This window comes from Rutidosis leptorrhynchoides, chromosome 9 (assembly GCF_046630445.1).
Source record: "Rutidosis leptorrhynchoides isolate AG116_Rl617_1_P2 chromosome 9, CSIRO_AGI_Rlap_v1, whole genome shotgun sequence".
Lineage (NCBI taxonomy): Eukaryota > Viridiplantae > Streptophyta > Magnoliopsida > Asterales > Asteraceae > Rutidosis > Rutidosis leptorrhynchoides.
This window is the reverse complement of record NC_092341.1, coordinates 72,550,204-72,564,825: the sequence shown is the minus strand read 5'-3', so window position 1 is coordinate 72,564,825 and position 14,622 is coordinate 72,550,204. Positions and strand designations below refer to the sequence as shown.

The 14,622-nt window shown below is 32.5% G+C and overlaps 2 protein-coding genes across 2 annotated transcripts; one reads left to right on the top strand and one right to left on the bottom strand.

The window, feature by feature from the left end:
• The first annotated feature begins 5,421 nt into the window (after positions 1 to 5,421).
• LOC139867345 (uncharacterized) lies at positions 5,422 to 7,001 on the top strand. Its single transcript, XM_071855715.1, has 5 exons — positions 5,422 to 5,669; positions 5,762 to 5,902; positions 6,006 to 6,125; positions 6,211 to 6,306; positions 6,819 to 7,001. Exons 1-5 carry the CDS (start codon positions 5,448 to 5,450, stop codon positions 6,921 to 6,923), a joined length of 684 nt encoding a protein of 227 aa, XP_071711816.1. The 5' UTR covers positions 5,422 to 5,447; the 3' UTR covers positions 6,924 to 7,001.
• A 4,308-nt stretch (positions 7,002 to 11,309) lies between these two features.
• LOC139866709 (BEL1-like homeodomain protein 7) lies at positions 11,310 to 13,784 on the bottom strand. The gene is made up of 5 exons (XM_071855001.1): positions 13,472 to 13,784; positions 12,493 to 13,214; positions 12,027 to 12,394; positions 11,873 to 11,933; positions 11,310 to 11,782 (listed from the first exon to the last, which is right to left on the bottom strand). Exons 2-5 carry the CDS (start codon positions 13,156 to 13,158, stop codon positions 11,507 to 11,509), a joined length of 1,371 nt encoding a protein of 456 aa, XP_071711102.1. The 5' UTR covers positions 13,159 to 13,214; positions 13,472 to 13,784; the 3' UTR covers positions 11,310 to 11,506.
• Positions 13,785 to 14,622: the final 838 nt, after the last annotated feature.

The window sequence follows — 14,622 nt, the reverse complement described above, 5'->3', positions numbered from 1 at the left end:
CCGTGTTTGTTAGAGTGATTGTGCCTGAATACCAAATGGACTACTGCTATACTTTGTGGTTGATTTTTTTTTTTTTTAGGACGATACACTACAAGGATAATAGAATGTTAAGATGATATTACGATTATAATCATGATGTTATATTATGATCATGATAATGACGAGAAATAGGATGTTGTATGAGTAAATGGAGAACACGGATGAAGATAAGATGATGATCGTGAGTATGTCATGATAATGATAGGAAACCATGGTAATGATAATACGAATATGAGGTAATGATGATGAGTCCACGATGATGATTTATTATGATGATAGTCATGATAAGTGAATGATGATTTATCCGGTAATAAATATAGATAATGATACACGTCAATGTTGAGGATCAGGAGATTAGATGATGATGATGATAATATGATGCAGTGGTGATATGAAAAGAGTGATGGTAACTGTAAAAATGAAAATGTTATTTCTGTTTTGGTACAGCAACATATGATGGGATATATATTAATTTTGGGCTGCAAGGTTTAAGAGTTAATAGGTTTACAAAATGAATTATCCAAGATATAAATATTTACTCTTTGTTGGGCCAAGTATTATGGAAAGGATCATACAAATTGGACTTGTTATTTCGAGCCTCAACTTCTTATCTAGATAAATGGTCGATTATGATGGAAACTATATTAGCTGATTATGATTAATATTAGATTAGGAAAATGAGTTGGTGATGATAATAGATAATCACGGTATTGATGGTAGTTAGGAATATCGAACGTTTATGATCGAGGTGATGAATCTTGAATAGATATAACCGGTGGGTAAATAGATCACGAACGGACGATCATAAAATGATGATATTACGGTGAAGATATTAATAATGATGATGATGATTAAAAACGGTAATCGTGGTGATTAGAGGGTGTTAAGAAGGAAGATGATGACAGGATTATGTTGAGAATGATAACGAACATGTTAAGACAATTAAATGTGGTGATTAATTCAAGAACGTATGTATGGTTCATTGGTTTATAGGGTTAGCGGGACGTCGCGGGTTCAAACTCGAACTTGGGCATTTTTAAGGATTACTCCTTTGAGGTAGTTACTTATTACTCGTTATTATCATTATTATTATTATTATTATTATTATTATTATTATTATTATTATTATTAAGTAATATATTCAAAATTAATATTTTCATTATCGTTATTATTAAACTTATCATTTTATTAAAAACTACTATTATTATTATATGTATCATTATTTTACAATCATTATTATTATTATTATTTTTACTAACAATATTTTTATTATCATTATTGTGATTACCATTAATAATACTATTATTATCATGATTATTATTATTATTGTAATTATTTTTATTATTAAAAATTATTATTATTATTATAAGCTAATACAACTTTTTATTAATATTAATTTACCAAATAACAATTTGTTACATAAAATCCTATTTAATACATATAACATATAATTTACTAAAATAACAAATATATCACTAATAATATAAAACTTCGTTTGATTACAATTATATATATATATATATATATATATATATATATATATATATATATATATATATATATATATATATATATATATATATATATGTGTGTGTGTGTGTGTGTGTGTGTGTGTGTGTGTGTGTGTGTGATATAGGTTCGTGAATCCGAAACCAACCCTACAATTGTTCAATGACGTTCTATGTATTTTTACTACAAAATACAGTATGGTGAGTTTCATTTGATCCCTTTTTAAATGCTTTTGCAATATATATTTTTGGGACTGAGAATACATGCGCTATTTTTATAAATGTTTTACGAAATAGACACAAGTAATCGAAACTACATTATATGGTTGAATGATCGAATCCGAATATGCTCCTTTTTGCTTGGTAGCCTAAGAATTAGGGAACATCACTAATTTTAAGAATTAGTGCACGCCTAATTGACGCGAATCCTAAAGATAGATCTATTGGGCCTAACGAACCCCATCCAAAGTACCGGATGCTTTAGTAATTCGATGTTGTTTATATCATGTCCGAAGGATTTCCCAGAATGATAGGGGATATTCTTATATGCATCTTGTTAATGTCGGTTACCAGGTGTTCAATCCATATGAATGATATTTTTGTCTCTATGCATGGGACGTATATTTATGAGAAATGAAAATCTTGTGGTCAATTAAAATGATGGAAATGATTATTTATGTTAAACTAATGAACTCACCAACTTTTTGGTTGACACTTTAAAGCATGTTTATTCTCAGATATGAAAGAAATCTTCCGCTGTGCATTTGCTCATTTTAAAGATATTACTTGGAGTCATTCATGACATATTTCAAAAGACGTTTCATTCGAGTTGTTGAGTTCATCAAGATTATTATTAAGTCAATTATAGTTGGATATATTATGAAATGGTATGCATGCCGTCAACTTTCGATGTAAATGAAAATTTGTCTTTTAAAAACGAATGCAATGTTTGTAAAATGTATCATATAGAGGTCAAGTACCTCGCGATGTAACCAAATGTAATGTATTCGTCCAGATAGATTAGGACGGGTCTTTTCACAAGTAAGTAAGTTATGTATGTATGCATATAAGTATTTTGCTCACTAAGCATGTTGCTTACTCCCTCGTTGTTTTTCTTTTTATAGATTCAAGCACCGCAAGGGATAAGGGTAAGGCCTTGTAGTAGCTTTGGATAGGATTGCTTTTGGTAGTTGGCCTGGACGATCATGCTCAATTTTGGGTCAAATTGTTGTAATTTGGGTCGCGTTAAACACTTAGTAATTTTATGGGTCATGTGGCACTCGGTGTCCAAAACTCTTGAAAACTTGTTGTATGTTTTGTAAAATTTGTTATGCGAGTTTTTGGATGCACCAAGACTTACAACATGTTGGAAATGTGATTTGGAAATTAAAATGAAAGTGCAGCTCCAGCTCCAGTGTAATGGAGCGTCGCTTCAAAAGCTGGCGTGCCGCTCCATTTCAAAGGTTTTTAACCCCGAGAGTAAACTGAGATTTTGGGCATCTGGTGCAGTGAAGTGGAGCGCCGCTCCAAATTTGGAGCTCCGCTCCATTTTCCTGTTGCACAAAAAAATTGGCGTCGATTTTCGGTAATGGTTTGCGTTCGTTTCAGCGATGATGGCATGGCTAATTTGAATAGGGAAGATAATAATACGCTTACAGCAGGAACACACTCAAATATTGAGCATCCCAATAGTGAGAGACCCAAAACAAATAAAGGCCCACCATTATGGTTCAAATATTACAAGCTCAATTAGAAGTGAAGGAGAGGAAAAAGTCGTTACTAAAGTTAACAAGTTTATTAGCGTTTTTTAGTTGTCATAACAAATTGAGATGTATAAAGTAGTAGGATTCAGTTGTAATGTGATAACGAATTTCTTAATCAATCAAATTACTATTTCCCTCTCTTAATTTTCTCGGAGATTAGACCGTCTCGAATTAGGTCATATCACATATCATTAAATACATGGGTGGAGCTTATTAGGGACAGGAGGGGGCCCTCGCCCCTCCAAAGTTTTTAGTAAGTAATGGTATCTTGTAGTCCTTTTAGTTACGGACGTTTGGGCTTTTGAATCAAATAAATCGGAGTGCGTGTGAAGAAGATATGACGAAAATGGTGAAGGCGCGTAGATTTTATTTTCATCAACAATCTATTTTATTCTTTTATATTTCTTGGCATTTTTACTTTGAAATCAAGTTTAAAGCTAAAGTTTAAGAAGTTAACTTAGATAATGTACAATTAAAATCAGTATTGTCACCTAAAATGTGCATAAAATATGTAATTTTTTCACCAAAGTTAGTGTTTTTTCTTGTTAAAAACATAGCATACATTAGACAAAATTTGGCCCTCCAAACGCAACGTTCAAGCTCTGCCACTAAATTTAAATGTATAAATCGACACGATGACACTTCAGTTGTCAAGATTCTATATTGTTGAGAGTCTACTATTTGCTATCCGCCATATAAATTGACTTCTTATAGTTTAGTAAAGCTGCTAACGTGAAGCGTTATTGTGGGCAAATTAATCATACCCGTTTGTCTTGATGATCTTATTAATAGGCCCATATGTTGGATCAAATCTTTCAACTCAAAGAGTTGGGCCACATGCCCTTATACATAAATGACTAATTTAATTCCTGTTTCCGGTACTCAATAGTCGTGCACCATATAAACAATAAACAATTAAAGTAATTGTAACGTGTTACGTGTTAAAAGTTAATTTAGCTAGTAGACACAACACTATGTCGTTCAGTCGTTGATAAAACATACGTGGTTTTATATATAAATAAATTTTAAACAAGCACGTAACTGGTTTACAAACAAATTGACGAGCAAGTACTTACAGTACGAGATGTCCGTATCCATTTTTCAGTATTCATTTCAAGGTAAAAAATGGACGTCAAAGTTGACTTTCAGTGACAAAAGCAGAAGCAGCAACAATCATTTTTCCCACCGTCTATCTTCCCCACCGTCCCTTTTTCAAAAACAAAAGCAACGGTCATTTTTTCCAACGTCGTGCCAGAGACTTTGGCAACTGACGATGAGATCGACGCCGGCCCAGTGTGACCGACGGTCGATCCCGGCATTGGTTAAGGGCGACGGTGATGAACGACTACAGGCACCGAGTGCTCTTACAAGCATTTTATAACTAATGAGTTAATTAACTAAAAACTCAACGTTTTCAATTTCAATTTTGTCTCTTTTTTTATACGTATATATTTTATTTATGTCTCAACTCCTTTTGAAGTTCTCTTTATTTCACTTTTAAATTTACAAGTCCACTCAAGTTTTATTTTTAATTTTAATTTACTATTTCTTTAAGAAAAGGAAAAAAAATCTACTTATTGATCGGAGATCCACTCGGAAGCAATCTCTTTATCCGCCGAATAGAGAGAGCGATGATTATCTCTACTTTTGAGAGTGTTTCACTCTGGGTGGAGAAATGACTTGTTTTTATTCTCGGATAAGGGGATGATTGTCTACATCTCACCTCCCCATATACCACTCATGTGTTATTGGGTTTTGTTGTTGTTGTCGTCGTTGTAAAACATACTAAATATTCTTCTAAATAAAATCGACTCTATTATTATCTCAGTGTTCATTAGTGTATAAATATAATATAATTTTTATTGGTTATAGTTATATGTCTTAATCATTCTTTATTGCATGAAACTAAATGCAGTTAACCAACCAAAAGGCATCCCCTACCCTCACCAACTAACTTGCCATGTTTGAATTACAATAACAACCAACTCCCCTAAAGTTCCTCATTAATTACTAATTTGCTATATGATGCTCTATGTCAGTGTTATTAGGTAAACAGTTGGCTACATTCATGTTTCTTATGGTCTTTTATATAAATTACTTGGGCTAAAAGGAAAGCTAATTATAGAATTATTTAATCATGGAAGACGATGAAAAGGTTTATTTGGTTGTTTATGGAGTTATCTCATGGACAACTGCATTCTTGTTAACAAGAAAGATATTTCCAAAAAGATCTTTTGATTTTTGTAATCGTATCGTTTCAACGATTCATGCTGTTTTTGCGGTTGTGTTGTCGTCTAAATCTGTTCAAGACTGGACTTGTCCTGTTTGTCCATTGGCTTCTAACTCTTCCCCACTTCAGGTTTGGAAGAAAAATTACTATTTTTTTTTCATTTAGACAAAATATCGAATTGAATGAATTCATGTTAATGGTTTCTTGAATTTTATCAACAGATGAGGGCTTTAGGCGTTACGCTTTCTTATTTAATCTACGATTTAATATGTTGTTTGTTTGATAAGAATATAAAGCTTGATAATTCAGTTCATCATTTAGTTAGTATTGTTGGAATTGGAGCAGGACTTGCTTATGAAAAGGTATACTTTTGATTTCTTAATTTCTATCTTATATTTACATTTTCCTAAAAAGAATTTGAGTTTCCAAATTTAGAAAGTTTTTTTTTCCTTCAAATATAAGTAGTGTGGATCAGAAATGGTGGCTGCAATGTGGATAACGGAAATATCAAGTCCATTTCTGCATCTAAGAGAGCTTCTTAAAGAACTTGGTTATAAAGATACTGATGTCAATTTAGCTGCTGATGTTAGTTCCTTTGTAATTTCTCAAGTTCTAATTGATAAATGTCTTATTTAATTGGTTAATTATTTTCATTATTATTGAATTATAGGTTTCATTTGGAGTGATTTTCACACTTGCAAGAATGTGTTGTGGACCATATCTATGTTATGTTACACTATCTGCCAATAATCCTATTCTCATCAAGGTATTGTTAAGTTTGAAATAGATGACCCATTTTCCAAATAATTAAGATATTTGTATGCTTTGATAAGTTGTACTATATATATACAAGGTTGAAAAAGACGAGAGACAGAGTCGGGACCTTAAAACGTCGAGATGGGGTCGATACGGACTTGTATATATATATATCACACACACATATTTTAAAGTTAAAAAACCTTCTTTGACAAGTTTGCACTTATCGTTAATATAATACAAAAAAGTAACACTAAACTACGTCAATTTTGATCGATTTGACCGACTTTTTGATCGATTTTAACCCAATTTTTGACTTTTGACCGGCATTGACCGACTTTACTTTTGACTGCTGACCAATTTATTAGAAGACGGGACGGGCCGAGACGAGCGTGTCACCAGAACGCCGTAACCAGCGTCGCAATAGGCATCGCAACGGACGCAACGTGCGTCGTTTACTATAAGAGAAAAAAAGTCTAAAAATACCCTTTATGCTGAATGATGTTGTTTGATTATGTGCAGGCAATGGCCTTGGGGCTTCAATTAGTCAGTGCCTTTTGGTTCTACAAGATTGCAAAAATGGTGAAATACAAATTGATTAAGAGATCAACATCCAAAACCACTTAGCTTTAGTCGATTGATGTATAACAATTTGTTCCGCATATATAACATTTATCCTTGCTATGTACCGTGTGTTAATCTGTTTGTACACATCTCTAATTTTCTAAACTAAAACTGGGCTAAAAATAGAGAATTAGCCCACTAAAAGAGCATAAACCCAAAATAGGAGTAAACTGGGCCCATGAAACAAAGGTTAGGCCTTTAGCATTTTGTTTGATTGTGTCTGGCCTTCTGGGTGACTAACTGGAACTCATCATACGTCCTTGCACTTATTGGCGAAATGGATTTTTAATTTTTAATTCAAAAATTTTGGATTTTTTCATATTGCTCCTAATGGAATTTTTTTCCCAAAGTCTCATATTTTGCCCTCAAAACCTCCAAAATCTTACCCAAAAACTTCATATTTTGGTTAAAAAAAGTTGCTACGCTTCTAAAAAAATTCACCCTTGGTGAAAAAAATTCCCGTTTTTGCTAGTAGTTGCACTGATATCAAGTTATTTTGTTTAAGGAATTCAGACTAATTAATTATGCAAAATTTTGAAAATATTTATCTAATTGTTTATGGAGTGATATCATGGACAACTTCATTTTTGTTAACAAGAAAGATTTTTTTTTCCATACCTGTCTTTTGTATCAAGAATATGTAGTTTCGATCAAATTGGTAGCTACATTATGTATAAAGTATATATCAGTATAATCAAGTCCATTTCAGTATTCTAATAGAGTTTCTTAATGAACTTGGTTATAAGGACACTGATATTAATTTAGCAGCTGGTGAAATATTTGAAAACAAAAGTTTTGTTACATGTTATACTTCATATTTCTGCCTTAGAAATGATCAAATTTGGCACACAATGTTGGAGTTGAGTATCAACACTTTTGCTTCAACACCTCACACTTCTACCTTCATTTCAATAGTGATGCAACTGTTTTAAAAAGTAATTCATTTTGCATAAGAATTTATAATTTTAATAGGATAGCTAATAGCTAATACTCAATCACCCCACCACGCATCACGAATATATAGACACCTTTTTTCATTTCAAAACTTAAACCCGTAACCTAATAGTTGAAATGGCACCACGATACCGCTATGTCAATAACTAATAACTTACGGAGTATAATTCTTAATTTGTTTACAGAGTTCTTTTTCTGAGCAAGATATAGAATATCATGTGACAAAAACAACAAACCCATATCATTGCATTGTTTTTTAGTAACAATTGACATTCATACCATCATAAAAAAAGTGTACTTAAAAACTACTCTCAACAGTTACTTTTATGTTATCTTTTTGTAGTATTATTGGTTTTCTGGCATGCTTTTTTAGCTTTATTAGAAAATCGGAAAAAAGTAGTATCACACTTTCAGTTTGGGTATTAAATACTCCGTAACACTTTTTTTTCGGCAAAAATAAATACGTATATATTATCATTAACAAAATCGAAAACCATTCATCAAAAAAATGAAGGTTCACGATCATAATATAAGCAATAAAGGCCATACGGATGAAACATACAATTGATCCTACCAATTACAAACTAAACCGAATGGCTTAAGTAAAAGAATTGGTCTCCCAAACATAAATTGTAACATATTCTAAATGAAGATGCCCATAGGAGCACCCTAGGCATAATGATGCGAACGAAAAGGCCCAAAAGAAAACTCCCCGTTAAAGATGCAATAAATTCTTGCTAGTCATATCTTTGTCCAAAACTTAACATCTTTGAATTCACTATCTTTGCAAGCTTTGCACATCAAAATACTAACCGTGTCCGCGACGAAATGTCCCATTTTGAGATGGAATCCAAGCACTATACTAGAATCAAGCTCGAACAATATGAAAGGCCACAACAAGTTTAAAAACACACTAACATAGAAATCTTAAAATGATGGTAAGAAAATGCATATTAAACAATGCATCATACACAATCTTATCAAAATTGACAAAACACTTTGTAACAACATGGCTTTTAATATTGTAGAAGCTGAATAACAATTGCATATGATGAAACCTGGCAAATGGGTCGGGTTGGGTCAAGACCCAAATTGGTTTGGGTCAAAACGGGTCATGGGTCGAACGGGTCTAACAATTTAAACAGGCCGAACAGGTCGGGTCCAAGCGGGTTGGGTCGGGTTTGGTCGGCCTGAGGCCCATTTTTTGCTTAAAAGATTTTTTCTTAACATTTTTTTATTTATTTTTTATTCCTTTTTTTTATTTGTTTTTTTTTTAAATAATTTTAATTTTTTTTTGTTTTTATTATTTTCTAAGTTTTTATTTTTTTCATTTATTTTGTTTTTTTAATATTTTTATATAATGAGTTTTCAACGGGTCTAGATAGACCTTCTAACATATTGAAAGAGTAAAGATGGGTCCATATTCGTCTTATTCCTTTTAATTTCTCGAGACCCAATGGACTCAAATAGTTGACTCAATGGACCTAATTTTTGGTGTATGAATCTTAATTGCCAAGTATACATATTATGAACACACGTAGCCACGTAGGGTACTCCTTATTGTTTTCAAACTTCAATATGCATGATAAAAAACATAAACATTGATCTTCAACTAAAACATATATACATATATATATATATATATATATATATATATATATATATATATATATATATATATATATATATATATATATATATATATATATATATACATTGTGAACAAAAGCTTAAACAAAGTGTTCTATCAGCTAAATCCAAACTTATGAAATGATTTGGATCTATGATGAATGGGCTGATACTGGGTCATTCCTACTACTACAATAACCGGGTTTTGGTTGGGTCTGGTAGACCCAGCAAAGACTGCAAAGCAACCCACAAGGCGACAAATGACAATCTATATTAGTTCATCCCTTTTAAGAATTGTCAATGGTTAGTTCTCACAGTCTCCCCTCACAAACTTCCTCGAGAGCCCCGATAGCAGCACTTTCGGCTACGGTCGCCCTCCTCTTTTTCATTCTCTTTTTTGTACACAGATAACATGTTTGAGAACGTATGTGTGGGTGCTAATACGGACCTTAGATCAAATGTTTATACCTAAACTAGAGGCGGAATTCACTAGAAAAGGTTTTAATCGAATAAACTTTACTTTCGGGATTGAAGAGACAAACCTACAAGAGATAAGATCCACACCTAGAGTTGTTACTCATATCGGGATGGTTTAGGAACGAAAAACGGAGGTTCGGCTAAGGTTTGTGCAAAGTGTGTAACATTATAATGAAACCCGTAACCCTTATTTATATATTTTATTTATATATTGTCGTATGACAGCTCTCTATCGTGTGACAAACTGTCTCTCGTGACACTGTCGTGCGATTGACAATAATTTATGTTAATCCTCCACCTTAACTCTACCGTGTGACAAAGTCACTTCATCGTGCGACAGTCTCTGACTGCTGTCGTGCGATGGACAAGTCAGTTTAACTTGAATTAACATTAAACGATCTTGTTACATAAAAGATAAACAATTACAACTAAACATACCATTACCTAAGTAAGGTAAACAACCAATATCCAAAGTCCAATGTTCCGTTACTATAATGTCCATGTCCAAATGACAATTATATATGAATAGTCGATAAGAACTAGGGACTAACTAGTTATGTATTAACGGTATGTATAGTTAATTCGTGTTGTACAATTTTCTTCCCAATATATACGGTGGGTCCTAGTTTTTTTAGTAAGTCATAGATGGTAGGGTTCAGTTCTAGGAGTAAGTTTGAAAACGTTTGAAAATGTGCTGATGTGATGAGAGAAAATTTAGTTATGGTTAGGAGTGGTTTGACTTGCACAAGGGTATGAAATGACAATCTGATAGAATGAATTATCAATGGGTGTGAAAAGGAGTTTAAAAAGATTGGTCAATGAAGACTTTAACAAGATTCAAATCTCAAGAAAATTTAAGTTGTAACCACAAATAAAGAAATCGAGGTGATAATAAATGTCAATTACTTTCACAATTCAGACCCCTCATAGCCATTTACAGAAGCTTCCAAACTGAAGAAATGCATAAAGGATACAGTATATATGTATGTATATGTATAGCTAATCATGCTAAAACTAGTAATCTCACATGCATCTCTACAATGCTACAAAACCTATGTGAGATGTGACTCACTCATGTCCATTAAAATTACTAAAAAGGACACAACTTTAATAGATGAATTGGTCCCCAACCCTCATTGCTAGGTTACTACAACAATCATTCCTATCCTACACTGAGTTTTGCAATGCTCTGTTTGTGTTCTTAAACTGGTGGCCCTTTATGTTCATGAATCTTTCAAAACAAAGTACAACAATAATATTATACAGAGGACGGTTGAAGTCACTACATGAAAAAAAAAAAAAAAAAAAAGTTATCAAATTGTAGTTTTTAATAATATTCAACAAATAAGAGCTTTGTTTATTCAATGAATTTACAATAATCTTTACTTACAGGCTGATCTTTGAAGAAAAATGATTTACTATATGGTTCTAACCGAAACACCACCCATATTCACATCCGTATTTTCAAATTCTAGCAAAGATCAGCATACATATGTGTTTTATCAAAACTAAATGACATGTTTTTATTATACCACAAAATACTGAGATTCGCCAAACCTGTTGACTTCCATTTGACTGAAAAAGTCGGGATTTGAGTCGCTAGATTGACCAACGTTTCCAGCCGTTAGATCCAATTCTTTATCTTTATCATCAGAAGATGATGAGTTATTGTTTACCGATTTAGGCGCATGTTCTTGTGCTGATATACAATTGCCTTCTTGTTCGCCGAATTCTTCTTTGTACATATCTTCAATCATTGGTTTCCATAGGCGCACTCGTGCATTAATAAACCAATTTGCAATCTAAAAAAACAAAATTCCATATATCAATTCATGAAAAACGATCAAAATCATCATAAAGATTAAAACGTTATACTTGAAAATCGTATTTACCTGTCCTCGAGTAAGCCCCGTTTGTTTAGCTAACATCATTTTCTCAGAATCTTTCGGATAACTGAAAAACATCAATATCAGGATTACATTAAACTGAAACAGTTAACGCAAAACGCATACAAACATTGATAAAAAAAAAAGATGAGAAGCATACGGGTTAAGAAAATGCTCAAAAAGCCAAGCACGAAGAATGGAAACCGAGCTTTCAGGCAACCCTCTTTGCGGCCTCCACGAATGGCGGGTCCCGCCAAGATGATGAAGATTTCTTTGTTGTCTGAGATGTTTTTCCACGTTACGTAAGCGTGGTAAAGCTCGGTCTGATGAATCATCTTGATCTCCTAAACTTTGACGGGTCACTTGAATTTGACCATTGACTGCATCACGTAAGCAACGAAAATGGCGAGATATTGTTCGATGTGCAAGCGCTGTGTATGGCCTTGCGGACCCACATCCAGAAACCACATCTAATGTTGATTCAACTATTTGCAGTTGATGACAATATTCTCTGTATTTCCTATCAACCTGTAATTAATATAATATATATCATTGTTAGTATTGTTAACGCAATAATCAAGAATTCGAATTGATCAGATAATAAGATAGGATAACAATTACCATACCTCATCTAACAACGTATACAATTTTGTAATTTTGTTTTGCAAATCTTGTTTCTCAGAAGCCGAAAGTTCAACGGATGAACTGGTTGTAGATTCAAGACACGTAAATTTGGAATCATTTTGGCGATTTGACTTTAGTTGACCCAACGCTTCACGAAGATTAGCTACTTCATCGAGTAATTCCTGTGTCGGTTTAAGATACTTAGAGTCGAAGATTCTACCCACAACTCCAAATGAACCATCGTAAGTATTCGAAATAGAGCATTGACCATTTTTTGGACCCAAATCGAATGATAAATACTCTGTATTCTCAACTTTATTAGTTTGAGAAACATGATCGGTTGAGTTCGGAAGATGGGAATTCAAGTAATTGTATTGAAAGGCAGGTAAATCCATTGAAGAAGAAGGTAATTGCATTCCTAAACTGAGAGACAATTCTTGATAATTCAAGTTATTTTCGTTATGATCATCAACTCGCGAAAGGATTTGAGGGTTTGGTTGCATATTACCGGATAAAAGCTCTAAGAACGAGGTGTCGGTAGACGATTGGTTTTGGTACATGATATCAACAGGAGGACAAGATGATTCTTGATATGAATCATTTGAAATATATGAATTTGGAAACATATCTCTTTGATGATTACTTGAAGTTGGATAATAAGTAGCCATCTTAATTCGCAAATTAAAACGATAACTATCAAGCCGGTTATTAGCTGATATGATGCCTAATTTTAACAAGAAAAACAACAAACTATTAAAGAGAGAATGAAATGAAACACACCTTAAGAAATTAAAATAACATAACAGTTAAACCTAACTAAATTGCATAACTGAAAGCACATGGCAAGATTAATAGTTTATTATGTAAATTTCATTAGCAAAAACTAATTCCAAAAAGGCAATATTTCTAATTTTACACAACAGTCATATCATCAAACACTTGGTGTGCATCAAAAACCACATGAAGATTATGAAATCATACCTCAGAGCTATCAAGTCAACTGTGTGTTTTTGTGTGTGTGTGAGAGTGATATGAATCATGAAGATGGAACCAAAGAAGGTGAAACAAAATCTTCCTAAAAGGGAGACAAAAAATGGATATGAACAAGAAGAAAATATTAGATTCCACACAATATTATATTAGTAATTAATAAAATAATCAAAGTAATTTTGATAAAAACAAATAAACAAAACTAACTAACCCCTACTTATAATTGAATAATGACCACCTCTTACAAGTAAACAAAGATTAAACATCACAATTATTGGATAACAAGCAAACAAGAACAGGATTATATACAGTAACCTAAAGTTTCTATAGTTGTGGAAACACCGAATTGTTTATAATAATCAAAAAATGAAAACAAAATTAAACAACCAACCGTGTGATTTCGCACGTGCGAACAAAACACAAGATTTTAAATGATTAGGGGCAACAGCAGAATTGGTAGTAAAAACTAATACTGGTATATGAGTAAAACAGAATAGAAGAAGAAGAAGATTGCTTGAAAAATGAGGATTGTGAAGGCTAACCACCAGTTGGTGGACCTAAACTGAATATACACATACACATAAACATTTGGACTTGATGAATTAATTTATTTTAAAATTATTAAATTGAGTATAATATGTGAAATATTATTTAATATTTAGATTTACAAGTATTAAAATCAAGTTACAAAAAGAGAAAGGTATAATGTACAGAAGTCAAATGATATACATAACACACGTCTCCAACGTGTATTACGTCTTCATTCTATTTATTTAATTTAATTTAATTTATGAATATTACATTTATTATTTTATTTTATTTTATTATATATATTTATATTTATATATATTTATATTTATATTTGTATTCGATATGTATTTATATTCATATTGTCAGTAAACTCTTCATATTTTGATCCCCAAGACCCACGAGACCATGTCGGCGTGTCAGAAGACGCCGAACTCCGAACCGCTTTCTTTGCCCTATCCCGTCCAATCGCTCTCTATTACCGGTTATCTTTTTTAGTGTTCGTTGTAGATGCGTTTCTGGGACTATTAGTGATTGCGTCTACAGAACTGTTTCTTGTTGCGTATTCAATTACGGTTGAGTTGTTAACGAACATGTCGTTGAAGTTGATGAAA